Here is a 14,940-nt window from a genome sequence, read left to right on the forward strand (position 1 = left end):
TTGGTTGTCATCCGGGTTGTCATCACATCATTTTAAAGATAATTTGGAAAATAGAACCCATTCTACCCATCATTGTGAGAGTTCAGCCCCCCCCCCCTCCCCTCCCGCTCGGTCGCCTACTTTCTGATTCTTTCTGATTCCCGGGACACCCATATGAGTCAGTTATTTTCTCACAATGCATGCAATGTAAACATACCTTTACCCTGTGCGTTTACCACACTCCTGATACAGCATCGTTGCTGTCGATTTACGTCCAACGTAGCTACGATGAACACGGGATGAACAACATTACCATACAGAGTATGCATGGTGCAGAGTCAAGTTTATCAGGATTGGATTGAAGTTTGTCATTTCAACTGCTCATAAAACGTGAGATCTGGGTTACAGCATCCTAAAGCGTTGAGAGTTGGGATTGCATTTACCGTTGATTGTCTTCATTCTACTTCGTCTCATTATGCGGATCATCTGGACTCCTTTTGGAAAATAATCACCATCTAAATATATCACTTAAAAATGGCTGGAATCTCGAATTTAAATGTGCCGGTTGTTCTTTTATTTTCGTTTGCTATTCTGCAGACATCGGGCTACTTTGGTGAGATTTTCTGTTTCGAAACGATCGTTTTATTTATTACTTATCATTCAAGTACAAATATTGAGCAACATGATGGACAGCTAGCCTTATTCATAGGCATGTTTGTCAGCTATACGTAGACTTAATATCTCGATCAAAACAAGATATTCGTCAACATCATAATGGAATCAGTGGCGAGCTAAGGATTTCATAATGGGGGCGTAAAAGCTAACCACATCGTTCAACGATATTTACATGTACAACTTTGGGTCCAGGTTATTAGAAGGGTGGTGTCTCCAGTGCCACCCCGACACATTACTCCTGGGCATGCATGCAGGATGGATATAAAGGGATAATTTTTCCGCCTTTTTTCATCCTTTTCCTTAAAGATAACAATAGCTTGATTATTCGAAATGACAGAATTTGTTAAAGCAACTGTTAAGGGGTATAGCTTAGCTTGGTTTAATCCTTAAGGTGGCTTGCTGAAATAATATTTGCAATGAGGCTTAAGTATTTATATTTTATATGTAAATGGATTTTTTTTTCTTATAATCATCCGTCGATCGTCAAAAGCGAAAGCTGCTTATATTGTTGATTTGGGTAGGCCTGTTTTCATGGTTTTAGTTCATACTCACACATACATCTCGCTGCATGTTTGCCACTGTGTTAAGTTTTTTGTTGAAAAGGGGAATCGGAGGCTGCCCCAATAATGATCATAATATTATCAATACAGTATACATCGATGTAGACCTACCATTATGGCCTAAAAGCCTTTGAAATAATTAAGTTTATCAAGAAAAGTAAGGCCACAGAGATTTACATGCAATCCGTGTGAATACAGGGTACAGTTTAACCATGGGGATATAGCTTCTCTCTCCGTTGGTTTTGATATGAAAGGGGGAAGAGGCACGGACGACAAACTGTCTTGTGTACACTTGAACGATGTAGCAATATCTGCTACCAGTGAAAGTATTCCATCTCGACACACGTACAGGAACTTAACGTATAAACAGCTAGTATACATAATCAAATTATGATTATCCACTTTAAAAGAATACTCTCCGTTTTCCCTTCTTCTATCTTGCTATCGAGGATCATGCGTCGTGGTTTAGTGGTTCTGACTCTGGCCTTTCAAACAGAGGATCGTGGGCTCGAACCCTAGCCATGGCGTGATTTCATTCTGTAAAAAAAAAATATCCACACTGTGCTGCCTCCGACAGGTTAGGTGAATGGGTACCTGGTTGGATTATTTGATTGAATGCAAACTGGTAGCTCGGGATAATGATAGAAGCACTTTGTATCCTCAGGTAAAAAGCGTTATACAAGTTCTTCTATTAATTTTCTGATATTTATCATTGAAACTACATAGCTTTAAAATTACTTTTAGTTCCTGTTTGCGTAAGAAATTATTTCTAATTATTGAATCGCTTTATTGCAAATCCCGAACATGACAATATGAATATTTCACTTCTGTATCTTTTACACTAAAGCTATAGATAATAAAATCGAGACCTGATAGACTTGCAATCAACCTAAATTATTGATCTATTTTTTATACTGGTCCATAATAATATGGTACAATTCCATTCTACATTGCAAGCTGTATAAATGCTACACTTATTTTAATAAGATGTCGAAACCTTCACTCGGCCATGCATGTCCTTCCTTTCCCGTGCCAGCGCTTTGGCTTCCATTTATTAATTCCAACTATGACAGGCAGACTATGAGAATGAAATTTCCAAATATGAGTGCACGGGGGGGGGGGGGGGGGGCTATCGGAATGATTCTTTATCAAACTTACGTGGTTTTTAAAATTATTTTGGGGGGTAATAGCTAGTATACGTTACCAAATTACATTTTGCATTGCGATCGCCACACAGTAGATTTTCTCGTGTGCCACGCGATTTAGAGGATCAAATTTGCACATATCAAAACAATGATTGAAACTGTAAACAAATGGATCTTGAAACCAGTTTAGCAAATGCAGTCTTGAGTGAGGGGCATTTAGCAAAGACTAATTAAGAAATTTATATGCTGCAGATTCATACCCCTTTTCTTAGGCTTATATGTGGCAAAAACAAAGGCCTACCCCCCCCCCCCCACACACACACACCATTGCATTCGATGAGTGCTTTGATTGGTTTATGATCAAATAACCATATAAGTCAATTTATTGGTATCATACGATTCATAAATATTATAAAACCATTATCCCATGATGCAGCGGATACAGTAGGTCTAAATTACCTTTGTAATAAGCTAAACGTGGGGATTTGTCATGGCCAAATCCATGTAAGGGTAGAAGAGCGACCACTCGAGGAATTTTGCATTTTTAAATTGCAAAATTTGGCAAACTTAGGCACTTTGATTGCATTTAAATGTGAATCAACACTTTAATAGCAGTATTAATCACTTGATGATTAAAACATATCGTTTCTGTCTTGCAAAAAGGGGGATGATTGTACATGCCACCCCCTCCCCGAAAAGTTGTGGCGGGAAATATCCCCCATTCCCATCCCCCTATGTTTAAACCCGTGGACTTTGTTCATAGCAGAGTCTTATTTTGCACGGTCCATCAAAATGTTGGCAGCAATTAGTAATCTATTTAAAGGTTGAGTAGTGAACATTCTGCAGTAGATAGTTTAAGATGTCTCACAGATTAACAATTTCAAAAGACAGAGGTTTATTGATCAGGCATTACTAGTCCTCACACGCCGTTGTGTTCAAGACTAAAAACAATATCTAAGCTAAATAATAATTCTTTAGTCAGTCACCCGCAAAATAGCTTTTAAAAAATTTGTCGTCTGACAATCTTTCAGATCTTTCAATATTCCTTGATTTTGATTGACTGAAAATCAAGCACAGATCTGACAGTTAATATGGTATACTGTCGGATAAAAAAAATCCGACGTGTCTAGCTTTCATGAAACGCTACCCTTACTTAACAAAATATCCTCAGACAGTTGAATAATGTAGAACTTAGTTACCATGGTAGCCTATCTAAGTATAAAAATCAGAATGTGGTATGCAATTATAAATTACAATGGTAGACGTGCCTCGTCCTTCGCCGTATCTACAATCTAATTTCTCCCCTACATGTCATATGTGGGTTGGTACAATTTGGCTATAATTTGCCAGGCAGGTGCATTAAAGTAATTAAATTGCTTGTCGGTGGAAGTCAACGAAAAGAAGGTTGATTTCGTTATACCTTGTAGGTTACTGTACCTGTATTTATATTATGACACTGGCTGAAACTTTGATATTCATGAATATCGCATGTAGGTTTTCTGTTTGTATTCAGTATCATGTTCATCATTTTGAAGGACCTCACTAGTACAAGCATAAGTTGTTTTATAGGGATCCTGCAGAGGTACTGGCTATATATATATGGAGACTAGACTTGTCCGTTCGCTTGGCACTCAATCATACTTGCAGATGATGAAACTCCCTTGCCAAACTTGCTACTCGATCAAGCATGGACAATATATTTTTGGCCTGGTCTGTCTAGCTCGATCATGTCGATCTGCAAGAAAATCGGGCCATAATCACGGTCAATGTCCCATGTACATGTTAGTCATTGTTTTACATTGCTCTGATATAATTTCATTTTATTTCAACATGACCAAAAACCAAAATTCAATTTGAGAACCAGATCAGAATAGTCGGGTGTCGACATGGTCGATCTCTTTATCAACCTGGATAAAAAGATCTTTGGGTTTGACTGAGTATGCTAGTTCTGTTGTACAACATAAATTCAGGCTTTAGAGGAACAAGACATCTAAAATATATCTGATTAACAACAATCAATAAATTATGTATTGATAATTAACACATGGCGCCTATACCGTCCCAGTACACACACTCCCACCTTATGCACTCCCATTCCCCCTATAATGTTTTGAGATAACCAAGTCGTGTAATATTCGAAAAAAATATCGATGTTATTGCTGTCAATGTCGCAAAGACAACCCATGAATGGAAAAAAGAGAAAGGAGTGAAAATAATTATAAACCCACTATTTCAAGGATTGCGAGTAATTCTTAGTTGATCGGCTTCGATCGCGTCTCATGCATACAATTAAATATATTTGCAAGAATTGGCCGACTCTCATACAATGATCAATCTTAGTGACAACTTGATATATCCAGGCAGAAAACTCTATGACTGTATTTACCGATGAAAGTGAAAATACTGATGATGGTTTATGATAGTCATGGTGATGATAGTGAGAGTGATATAATTATTTTTATGATAATATTACGTAGAAAAACAGATGAAGAAATCGAAGAACAAAGCTAGTGTATCAAACAGAGAGTAATATGTGATGTAATTATATATTACCCACGTTATTCAATATTATGAAGCCACTTTTTAGGTCACCCCACCCCTCCTATCGAGGCATCCCTGTGTCATTCCTGACTATATATGAACGACCAAGGTATCCTCATCGTTGGGTATATGGTTTCTCTACCGGCCAGCATAATAATTGTCCTACCGAGCAGTGATTACGTCCTGGATAGCAATGTTCAAGCCTTCTTGAAGTCCTCATAATGATAGGTACTGATGGGGCAAGCTGTATCGACCAACCAGACCGGTATATTAATCACCACCTACATCTGGCAATTGATGTCTAATTTGGCAATGAATGGCTTTGTGTTGTCACGGTAGTCGAATTTTTGTCGTTGAATCAAGACGTTTGTCTCCAGGGAGAATAAGAGGCACAGGGGGCAGGTATTGAATCTACACCCCTTTTCAACAAGCTTGGCACCGTAAATAGCCTCTTGGGTTGGTCATCATTTCTATGCTTATAATCACTGATATTCCTTTGATGATAATGATAAAGGTAGTGATGACAATGATTTCAATAAAAATGTAATCAATGAAATGTTATCGGTAATAATAATATTCATAATAATAATAATGATAATAATGTTAATAATGATAATAAATAATAATAATGATAATAATAATAATAGCAACAACAACCACCACAACAACAACGATAATGATAATAATATTGATAATGAAAATGAAAATGATGGTCAAAATTATGACAATAATTAGAATCAGTGGCGTAACTACAATAACAATTTTCAGAAGGCATAACATGGCGTAGACCTACAGGCAATTTCGCTCCCAAATGATTGTGAGAGCGCGAAGCGAGTGAGCAAAAAAATAATGACCTTTTGGGGATGAAAATCTAAATTTTCTATGCCCTAGCTCTTTGCATTCTGATATCATGACACTTTTGAATTGAAACGTATTGCACTTCATAACAAGTACTTTATCAAAATAACAAAATAAGAATTAAATTGTTTTTGTTTCTACTTAGATTCGAGTCGAAGTAGTGATGCATTCGGTCGTCGATTCATCGTTACCCTACCCATTGAAGTGGATACCAGTATACGAATGGTACATAATATTTATGTATCATCAAGAAGCAGGTACGTATTGAGCTGCAACTCTTTCAAGTGTTTTGGAGGGGAAACAATTCATGCGCTCATTATTTGCGGTGGGAGATTAGAAAAATAGTATAAGTCCATCAAAATTTTGTGTCCATGTTACGATGGATATAGTTGCATAAAGCCCGCCTAGTGCTTGTAGGTAATTTTCCACATATTCTCTGTAAGCCAAAGCACTCCCCAGAGTTATCGACCTCAATCTATAGATAATCATATGCACACGTTGCTAAATTACCTTTATATGATATATATATATATATATATAAGTAGATGATATATATCCCCTATGCACAACATTAATTTTTTTCTTCAATTGATCCCAACTCCAAAAAATATTGATATGATTTCAACGTACTATAGTACTCTACGAAGTCACACCTTCCTGAATCAGTCGTTATGTTTTTTTTTTTGTTTTTTTTTTGGGGGGGGGGTGTCCATCACGAAACGCTTATTCTGGATCTTGGTTAGATGTGGAAGTATCGGAGAATGATAATTGTTCCGGGCGACCTTGCAATGGTCATTAACTACAGACTTCATCAACACCTATCTATATTAATACCAGGACCATGTACGCAGACACGGTTGCCATGGAAACATGCGTCCATTGATAGCCACGTGCTTAGCGGAGCACGATGGTTCGTAATCGAAAAATCATCTGCACGTTAAAGATAGAGTAATGCATTTGAAAAATACTGCCTTAAACATGTATATATCACTTTTGCGGGTTTTTTTAATAAGATATGCTTACAACCGCCTTAATCTTAAAAGAGGGAAGCTAGAATTTCAATGTCGTCATTTTGAACTACATTATTACATCTAACTCCCGTCCATCCTCGAACCCAATTTTTTTCAATTAATGTGGGGGGGGGGGGGAATGGTCAGCCCCCATCCTCTTTCAAGATTGTCCTGCGGTCCCTGTTTTGCGTATATGTTATTAAGTTCACCAACCATTCAGTACTCGTCTGATTTGCTCTTCTTGTTTTCAATTTTCAAAGCGAAATTGTACAGGTAAGCGTCTCAAGACCAAATACATCATGGACTATTCCCAACGTAGCAATCCAACCGGGCATCGTAGCCAACATCACCCTCAATATGACAGGAACACTCAGGATTCCTTTCAATCCTAATGGAATACCTATCCAAATCGATTCACAACATGACATCGGTGTGTGGGTCATCCCCGGTCGTGGGGATTCAGTTCTAGGTGGTTACCGGGCGATCCCAATGGAGGCACTTGCTCAACATTATGTTTCCGTTATGTACCCGTCTTCCGCTTTTTCATCAGAGGTCATTCTATTTAATCCTCTCAATGAAAGCAATGAAATCAACATCTATCATCAAAATACAGATATGACAATAACAATTGACAACGTCACGAGAGCGGTCCACACTATTCCTGATATCCCTAACTTGTTGACAATCCCGAAAGTGGATTCGGCAAAGATTTCCTCTTCTTCAGATCTGAGCGGATTAAAGATATCAGCTGCGAAGGCTATGTGGGTGACGTCTGGTCGAAATTGCAGTAGGTCTCCTCAAGCTTGTAATGACCTCTTGGAGCAGCCAACTCCACTTGGAGCATGGGGACAGTCGTTCGTCATCGTTCCGCAGATCACCAACGGGCCATCCATCATGAAACTTAGAATCATTACAGCCTTTCTACACATTGATACTACAGTGTCTACATACACCACATCAGGATTACTCATGAAAAACTGGACATTGACAGAAAAGGCGGTGTTTAAAGATATCAATGTCACACAAGGTAGACTATTCACGATTAGAGCCAACAAACCCATTATGGTCACCCAGTTCTATACGGACAAGCAAAGAAGGTTAGACTATGCTGCCATGTCTAATATTCCACCTGTTGAGCAATTCACTAATCGAACAGTTGTCTTCCCTGCTCAGAACGATCGTATATTTAATAACACACTGGTGGTAATAACTCGATGTGAGCACAGAAAAGACATTCTCCTCAACAACAAAGATATCTCAAACAATTATTCAGTAAGTGTAAACTTTAATTCGATGCAAAACTCTTCCGTGCACGGGGCATACTGTGTTTTCAACACCACATTAGTATCAGGGTCGAATCCTGGATCACATACTTTGAAACTCAGAAGTAATGCTAATATTGGCGCTGTCTATTCAGCCATTGTGTATGGCGTAGGTACAAAGGAAGCCTATGCCTACCAGGTAGCTTCAGATCTACAGGAGATTGTATGTGGTATGGAAGGTGGCCACGTTAGTTTATGTGAATTCTATATTCCTCCAGATTACATCACGCCTTCCATGAACGATACAAATAATCCTACAGGTGGATCTGAGGATACGAATAACACAAACAGTAAGTGTTAAAAAACAATTTTTTGTTTAACACATTGAATAGGATACAAACTGTAATAATTCACTTAATAAGTTCCTATAATTCATTCAAATACGTCAATGAATTTACTCAATCCTAGTAAGCGCTTAGAAACATTATAAGCGCTCTGTAGTGTTTTATTATCATCATTATTATTACTGTTATTATTATCGTTATTATTAAGTTTCAAACCATATGTCTTTGTCTTTCCGAACGAAATCGGTTAAACAGGCAGGATAATAATCTTCGAAAGATATACCTAAATCTTCATTTGGTTCATTTTCTTTGGAAAATGGAAAATCATTTTGTTTCAATATGTAGAATCTGCTCATAATGATTCTCTGCATGTAGGTGTAAATGTTCGCAAAAAGGGTTAATGACATTTTCATTTCGAATTCCTCCTTGTGGAATAACCGTGCGCGTATTGGCAAATAATTATAAGCTACAAAACCATGCATGATTTTTTTTTTCAAAATTGCCCCCCCCCCCCCTCTCCCCCTTCGAATTGGTTGATTGCCCCATGCAACTGATTAACGTCGCGACTGTTTTAGGATCAGTAAGATGGATGGTATTATTTCAAAACTTGAAAATTATTTGAATCAGTCTCAGCCGTTTCCACGAGAAAGTCTGGAATACACATGTATATCACATTATGGAAGAACACGAAGAATAGAGCATTTCTTGAATAGCCTATCTTTCTCTCTCCCCCATCTATGCCATTCTTCCTCTATCTCTCTCCCTCCCTTTCTATCTCTCTCTCTCGATCCTCACCTTTTTCTTGATTCATCTAATTGTCTTTTTTCCTATCTCCCCCCCTCTCGATCTCTCTCACTCGATCTCCCACTGCCATTCTCTACCCCCCTTTATTTTACGCACACTCCCTTCATCTTCCGTTCTCTTGACAGGACACAATCACACCATTGCCGTTGTCATAGTGTTAGTCATTCTCTCATCTCTAGCAATAATCATCATCGTGATCGTCGTCCTGGGGAGTTGTGCCAAGGACAAGTAAGTAATTAGTCAAGTATCAGTATATAAATACCTGATTAACATGATATCAATGATGGTACACTGCAAAAATTCCGGTGTTGATTTAACACCAGCCCGGAATCTATGTCCACACCAGAGAAGTATTGAAACAACACCAGTTTGGAATCAAACCGATGCTGTTCTAATATTAATTGGTGTTGTATAAACACCTTTCTGGTGTTAGATAAAAACGAAACCGGTGTTGTTTAACACATCTCTGCTGTGAACATATATAGATTCCGGGCTGGTGTTAAATAAACACCGGAGTTTTTGTAGTGTATCATGATAGACACCATGACCCATACACATAAATAATAAATCTTGCAATCACCTAATTGTGTATTGTGGCTTATGTTAGTAGGTGAAATATATTTGTTCAGGTTTTATGAACATGTAGTTGTACTGATTTTATATAAAGCCATTCTTGGCCATGCTAGGCTGCATCAAGGAATTGTTAAGTTATAAAGCCAATCAACATATGGTCGCAATTTTTGCCGTTTTAAGAAATTTCTTGCTAAATACCATCTTTCAAAACAAAATTTATACCGCAGTCATACCAGGGGGACCCACTTCAGATCGACAATTACGTTATTTCACCGACCTACGATCGGTCGGTTTGGAGTCTGCTTCTTTTGTGTTACTGTCATATAACACTATAAGGGATCGAGCTTTTGCTCATAGCCCAAAACTCTGGAAAAGCTTATACCCATGGAAGTCAGAAAACCGAACCATCCATGAACAATTTCAAATAAAAATTTAATTGATAACGAACACAACCATAACTTATTATTTGTTGAATTATAGTTACTATTATTGTTATTACTATCAGTAGTATTATTGTTATATCAGAAAAGATTTCAATATGAAGACTGGTTGAAAGCTGTAGCTATGTGTGATATGCATTTGTTCATGCTCATGCACAGTAAAAACGCTGTTTATAATTTCATACCATGCTGTCTACTAGAAACTTACAGTAGTTGTTTAACATTATGAACAACCATGCTTATTTCTTTCAGAATTAAATATAGAAAATTAAACTTTGTTGTCATAAGATATTAAGCACTTGCTTGAACTGTTTAAACAACTACTGTAAGATTAATATAGCAAACAGCATTGTATAAAAAAAAAATAAGCAGCGTTTTTACTGTGTGGTATATAGCCGAGTTAAAAACCATCTATACATGCCTGCTACACATACTAACACACACCTTCTATACCAGACCTGGAATGAAAATATTACATGGGCAATAATAATAACAAAACGAGTGAATAACTAAAAATGAATAGCCCCCCCCCCCCCGAAAAAGGAGATAAATGATAATGATACATGAAGCAATAATAATAAATATATAAAGAAATACAATCAGCTACAGACTGAGACTAGTTTACCTGAGCTTTGATTTTTTTTTAGGGGGGGGGTTATTTATTTTTGAAGTAATATATAGGCCTTCGGGAGGATTAAACAGTCAGAATTTAGCCTTTAGGATAAACTCTTGATAATCTATGTCATTATGGTCATAATATCATATCAATCGTCATAATGTATAAATAATCTCCGCATAAAGCCCATAAACAATAATGTACAATAAACAAGGAAGTTGCTCTAACAAAAGATGACAGTTTGCTGTAGAACATTATTTTTGTATATGGAATCTGTAATTTTACTCACGTTGATAAAAATACGTAATGCCATTACATATATTGGAATTTGATCACAGGGTGGAGCTATGGATTTTTATTGTGATTATATAATAATGTAGGGGTGAATCACACTACGAGAAATATTGTTATTTCAAGTTGTCACTTTTGCCATAATAGACCAGTATAATATTGTTTCATTATCATTATTATTATTATTTGGGGAGGGGGCTGCACATGGCTAATCGTCAATGATGGAACTGAACAGATCTTGAGTCATCCGGCCTCTGCCGTCATGACCATCGTATTTCTGTAATACCTTGTTCACGCTGTCGTGCGATCCGTTATTTACGAAGGTTACGGTTAGCCGTTCGTAACTGATCGCAAAAATCCTCGAACCATGAAATTCTTTTTCTATGATCATTACGATTTCCACGAGATACGATCTAATACGATCTAATACGATCACTACGATTACTCCACGAGTAAAAATTTCAATTGTGGCGCGAATGGTGACAATGGGAACTAGGTATAAGCTATTATTTTCTTTCCTAATCTTCTCTCCTGCAGGGGACCAAGGGTGGCGTGGCGGAGATTGCAGAACACGGAGATGCATTACGATCCATCGTACGATGAAGATAATGTGGAGGTAGATGTCTGAAGCTATAAGAATTTAAGATCCATGTTACATCACACAAATCTATTAGTTTTTTTGTGACGTTGACAGGGCAGTTCATAATTGACGAACCAGTCATAGTCAACATTGCGCCTCGATTTCCATCCCGAATGATAAAATGTGAAACCGTGCATGTTAAAATAAGATGTTAATTCTAAAACACCCTTTTTGAACACCCGGGGCATATCTATGCAAAATAGGGCTAGCAATTACTTCCCATTCAATCTTTAAAGCTGGGAACAAACTTAGCGCTGATCAAATTTCAAGTGTGGATGCTATGTCGGTGTCAATATGAATGAGTTACACATTCGCACGTCGAGGGGCGCCGTGGAACCGGGGGAAATGGGTAATAACTTCAATAAAACGTGTAAATACTACCCATCTGATTGTGTGTTTTGTTTTTCATGGTCAGCCCCCCCCCCCCCCCTTTAAAACCGTCCCGCGGCCCCTACGCTATACAAAGATATTCTTTGAAATTATACTCATAACGCATCAGGCAATTATTTCTTAGTCGAAAGACATCTGCAAGTCCAGCCCCCACAAAAAAGTTGATTTAAATAGAAAGAGAAATATTCAGAAAGTTTCATCAGTATCGGATGTAAAATAAGAGTTGTGCATTTTTGAAATTTCGCTATGATTTCACAGAACGGTATACGTGCACATCTTGCTCGGTATGGAAATGGGGCATCCGATAACGTCACCCATTCTATTTCATTTGTATTTTATTACAAGATATATGAAATATTTCAATTTTCTCCTGATAATGAGAAAGTTTGATTCTTCGATAACATATATGGCATTGCCATTGTAGCAATTTGTCGTGTGTTGATTAAGAGTCTCCTTATTATCACATCTGCGTAAAATGAAGTATTTTATAAATCAAAGAAATAGCGAGTGAGTGACATCATCGACTATCTCATTTATTATTGTTTAGCACGTAACTATTTTGTGAAATACGCGCGAAGTTTTAATACGTTGATCATAACTTCCTTGTTTTACATCCGATTTCGATAAAAAAAATCAAGTTGCTTTTGTTCGAGTTTCTTTATTCAAATAAACTTTTTGTTGGGGTGGACTTGCCCCTGTGATAATTAAACTTTGTGCGACAATTAAATAATTAAGTATAGATAAACAGGATCGGATCGATACATTCAGACGAGAGGAAAGTTGTGAAAACTCTAAGCTAGACAATTCGTATCATCATATTCCGATGGCGGTTGCCTATTCTAACAAAACATGGATTAGTTTTCCCATCGCATATCCACGATGCGTGTTTCCTTGATGTAACAACCATGCAGACAAGGCATGCAGGTGCCCCAGTCAACACGTGCAGGTGAAGATTATGCGATTCAAGAAAGGATTCATATTACAGTAAGTTGATCTCAACCACTAAAGGCTGATCAGCAATTCGATTTTATTCTTACCACGGGACTGGCATCGACAAAGATTGAAGGGGAGTGTCTGACTCACTCATTATTATTGTTATTTAATTTGAAAACGACTGATAAATCATTTAATGCATTTTTGCCCTCAAGTAGTTTTTATCGTTCTCAAGTTTTGGACGTCCTACGCCTTCGTTATACTGTAGTATAAATAACTATTGAAGACAAATGGACGTCGAAAATTTGAGAAAAAAAATAAATAAATTATGAGCAAAAAGGAAGTTTCATCATAATTTCATCTTCTGTTTTCTTTCTCTCTCTATTCCCTGTTCTACTGCTCCCCTTTTCTTTTTTTTTTAATCGTCGTTCCACGGATGGGTACAAATAAATGGTATGTATATAATATTGACACATTTGAAGTGCAATGGGCATATAGTGCGTGTTTTAGGTTGATTATAATATATTAAACAGCCGGGTTCATTATTATCATAATTTTTTTAGGGGGGTCACGTTTAGGAAATTATGGACTAATAATTACCAAAAAAAGAAATAATCTCCAGAGGCATTTTTTTTTGGGGGGGGGGGTATGGTTCAGTTGATTATATTTTTCAATTTAACAGATTAGCGGATCAAGAGGCCTTGGAAGATCAAGCCCCCTCCCCTATCTTCATTATTTTGTTTTTCCTTTTTCAGTTAATATTTCAATAATATTTTACAGAGACATATAGGTAAACCCCGGAAGTAATCTCCCCCTCCTATTATTTCAAGATTCAAGTATATGATTATTGAGCTCTCCCATATTGCACTATATAGCGCTTTATGAGTCATATTATTATCATTAACAGATAAGGAAAAGTCATGAAGATTTAAAATGTGGATCAATAGACCTTTACAATCCATCTGGTTCTAACTTAGTTTGCCCATTCGTGAGGAAATAAATCACTTTGTTTTCATAATGCATCTCATCATTCCTTTTGAGAATGTGTAAATTTTAATATTTCAACTTTTCTTCCGATCTCGTAAAACATGATTACGACTCTACGTGGAACACCTTCACGGAATCTAGTCGTCATGGAAAACAAAATCATTAATAACGTAGTGCTTGCAATTCAATGAAAATCGGTTTACAAGCAATAATGAGTGCATTTGTCACATTGTCGGTATACCATCTGTGTTTTAACAATCACTGTGGGTTACGTCTGATGTTATTGAAACGTTTAGTTTAACAATTGTTTAAATTAACTTTCCATATTCATGAAAATCATCTAGTGTTGTGGTCGACGTGACCTTTGCCATTGAACAAAAACAAAACAATAATACCGGACAGGATGTCATGATTTGGACTGGAAGAATGGTGTAGTCCAATATACGATGTCATGATTTCATGTTAAACTGAACTTGAAGAATATATAAATAAGTAAAATGAGACGTGCAAGTTCATGAATGTATGGATATATTTGTATACATCTGAACCAAATAATTATTTCTGTTAAACATCCCTGTTCAAATTGACATGGCCTGTTGAGGCCACACTCCATTCCCTTCTAAATATAAGGTCTGATGTGAGGGAGAAGGGTCAAGTCATTTCTGACCCTGAATGGAATGTGTCCATAACAGACCCTTTATCTATTTAGAGTCTATATTGTATTATCTCTAAATATTACTTTGTAAATTTCATCAGTGTAAAATGAAATGTGTGTGATTTATATAACAATGTCCGGAATTGAAAATATATAATTTATTTAGCCTTTATTATATGTGTATTGAAAATAAATGAAAACGAAATGCGATATAAATTTGTCTAGTGTGTATTATTT

General features: G+C 36.9%; 1 protein-coding gene across 2 annotated transcripts; it reads left to right on the forward strand.

Annotated features, from left to right (window-relative positions):
• Positions 1-212: 212 nt before the first annotated feature.
• LOC129276294 (uncharacterized) lies at positions 213-14,914 on the forward strand. 2 transcript variants are annotated; one of them, XM_064107956.1, is made up of 6 exons: positions 213-592; positions 5,904-6,015; positions 7,029-8,380; positions 9,304-9,406; positions 11,636-11,714; positions 13,544-14,914. In XM_064107956.1, the coding sequence occupies exons 1-6, from the start codon at positions 514-516 to the stop codon at positions 13,574-13,576; spliced, it is 1,758 nt and encodes a 585-aa protein (XP_063964026.1). In that variant the 5' UTR covers positions 213-513; the 3' UTR covers positions 13,577-14,914. The 2 variants fall into 2 exon arrangements, with proteins under 2 accessions (XP_063964026.1, XP_054768666.2); XM_054912691.2 differs by lacking the exon at positions 13,544-14,914 and having other exon boundaries at positions 11,636-12,296.
• Positions 14,915-14,940: the final 26 nt, after the last annotated feature.

Source organism: Lytechinus pictus, chromosome 2 (genome assembly GCF_037042905.1).
Source record: "Lytechinus pictus isolate F3 Inbred chromosome 2, Lp3.0, whole genome shotgun sequence".
Classification (NCBI taxonomy): Eukaryota; Metazoa; Echinodermata; class Echinoidea; order Temnopleuroida; family Toxopneustidae; genus Lytechinus; species Lytechinus pictus.

Bases quoted from the DNA above. Each gene is read 5' to 3' on its own strand.
- LOC129276294 (XM_064107956.1), top strand. From the start codon at position 514: ATGGCTGGAATCTCGAATTTAAATGTGCCGGTTGTTCTTTTATTTTCG. The intron at 6,016-7,028 runs GTACGTATTGAG...CAATTTTCAAAG, and splicing joins TATGTATCATCAAGAAGCAG to CGAAATTGTACAGGTAAGCG. The intron at 11,715-13,543 runs GTAGATGTCTGA...ACACATTTGAAG, and splicing joins ACGATGAAGATAATGTGGAG to TGCAATGGGCATATAGTGCG.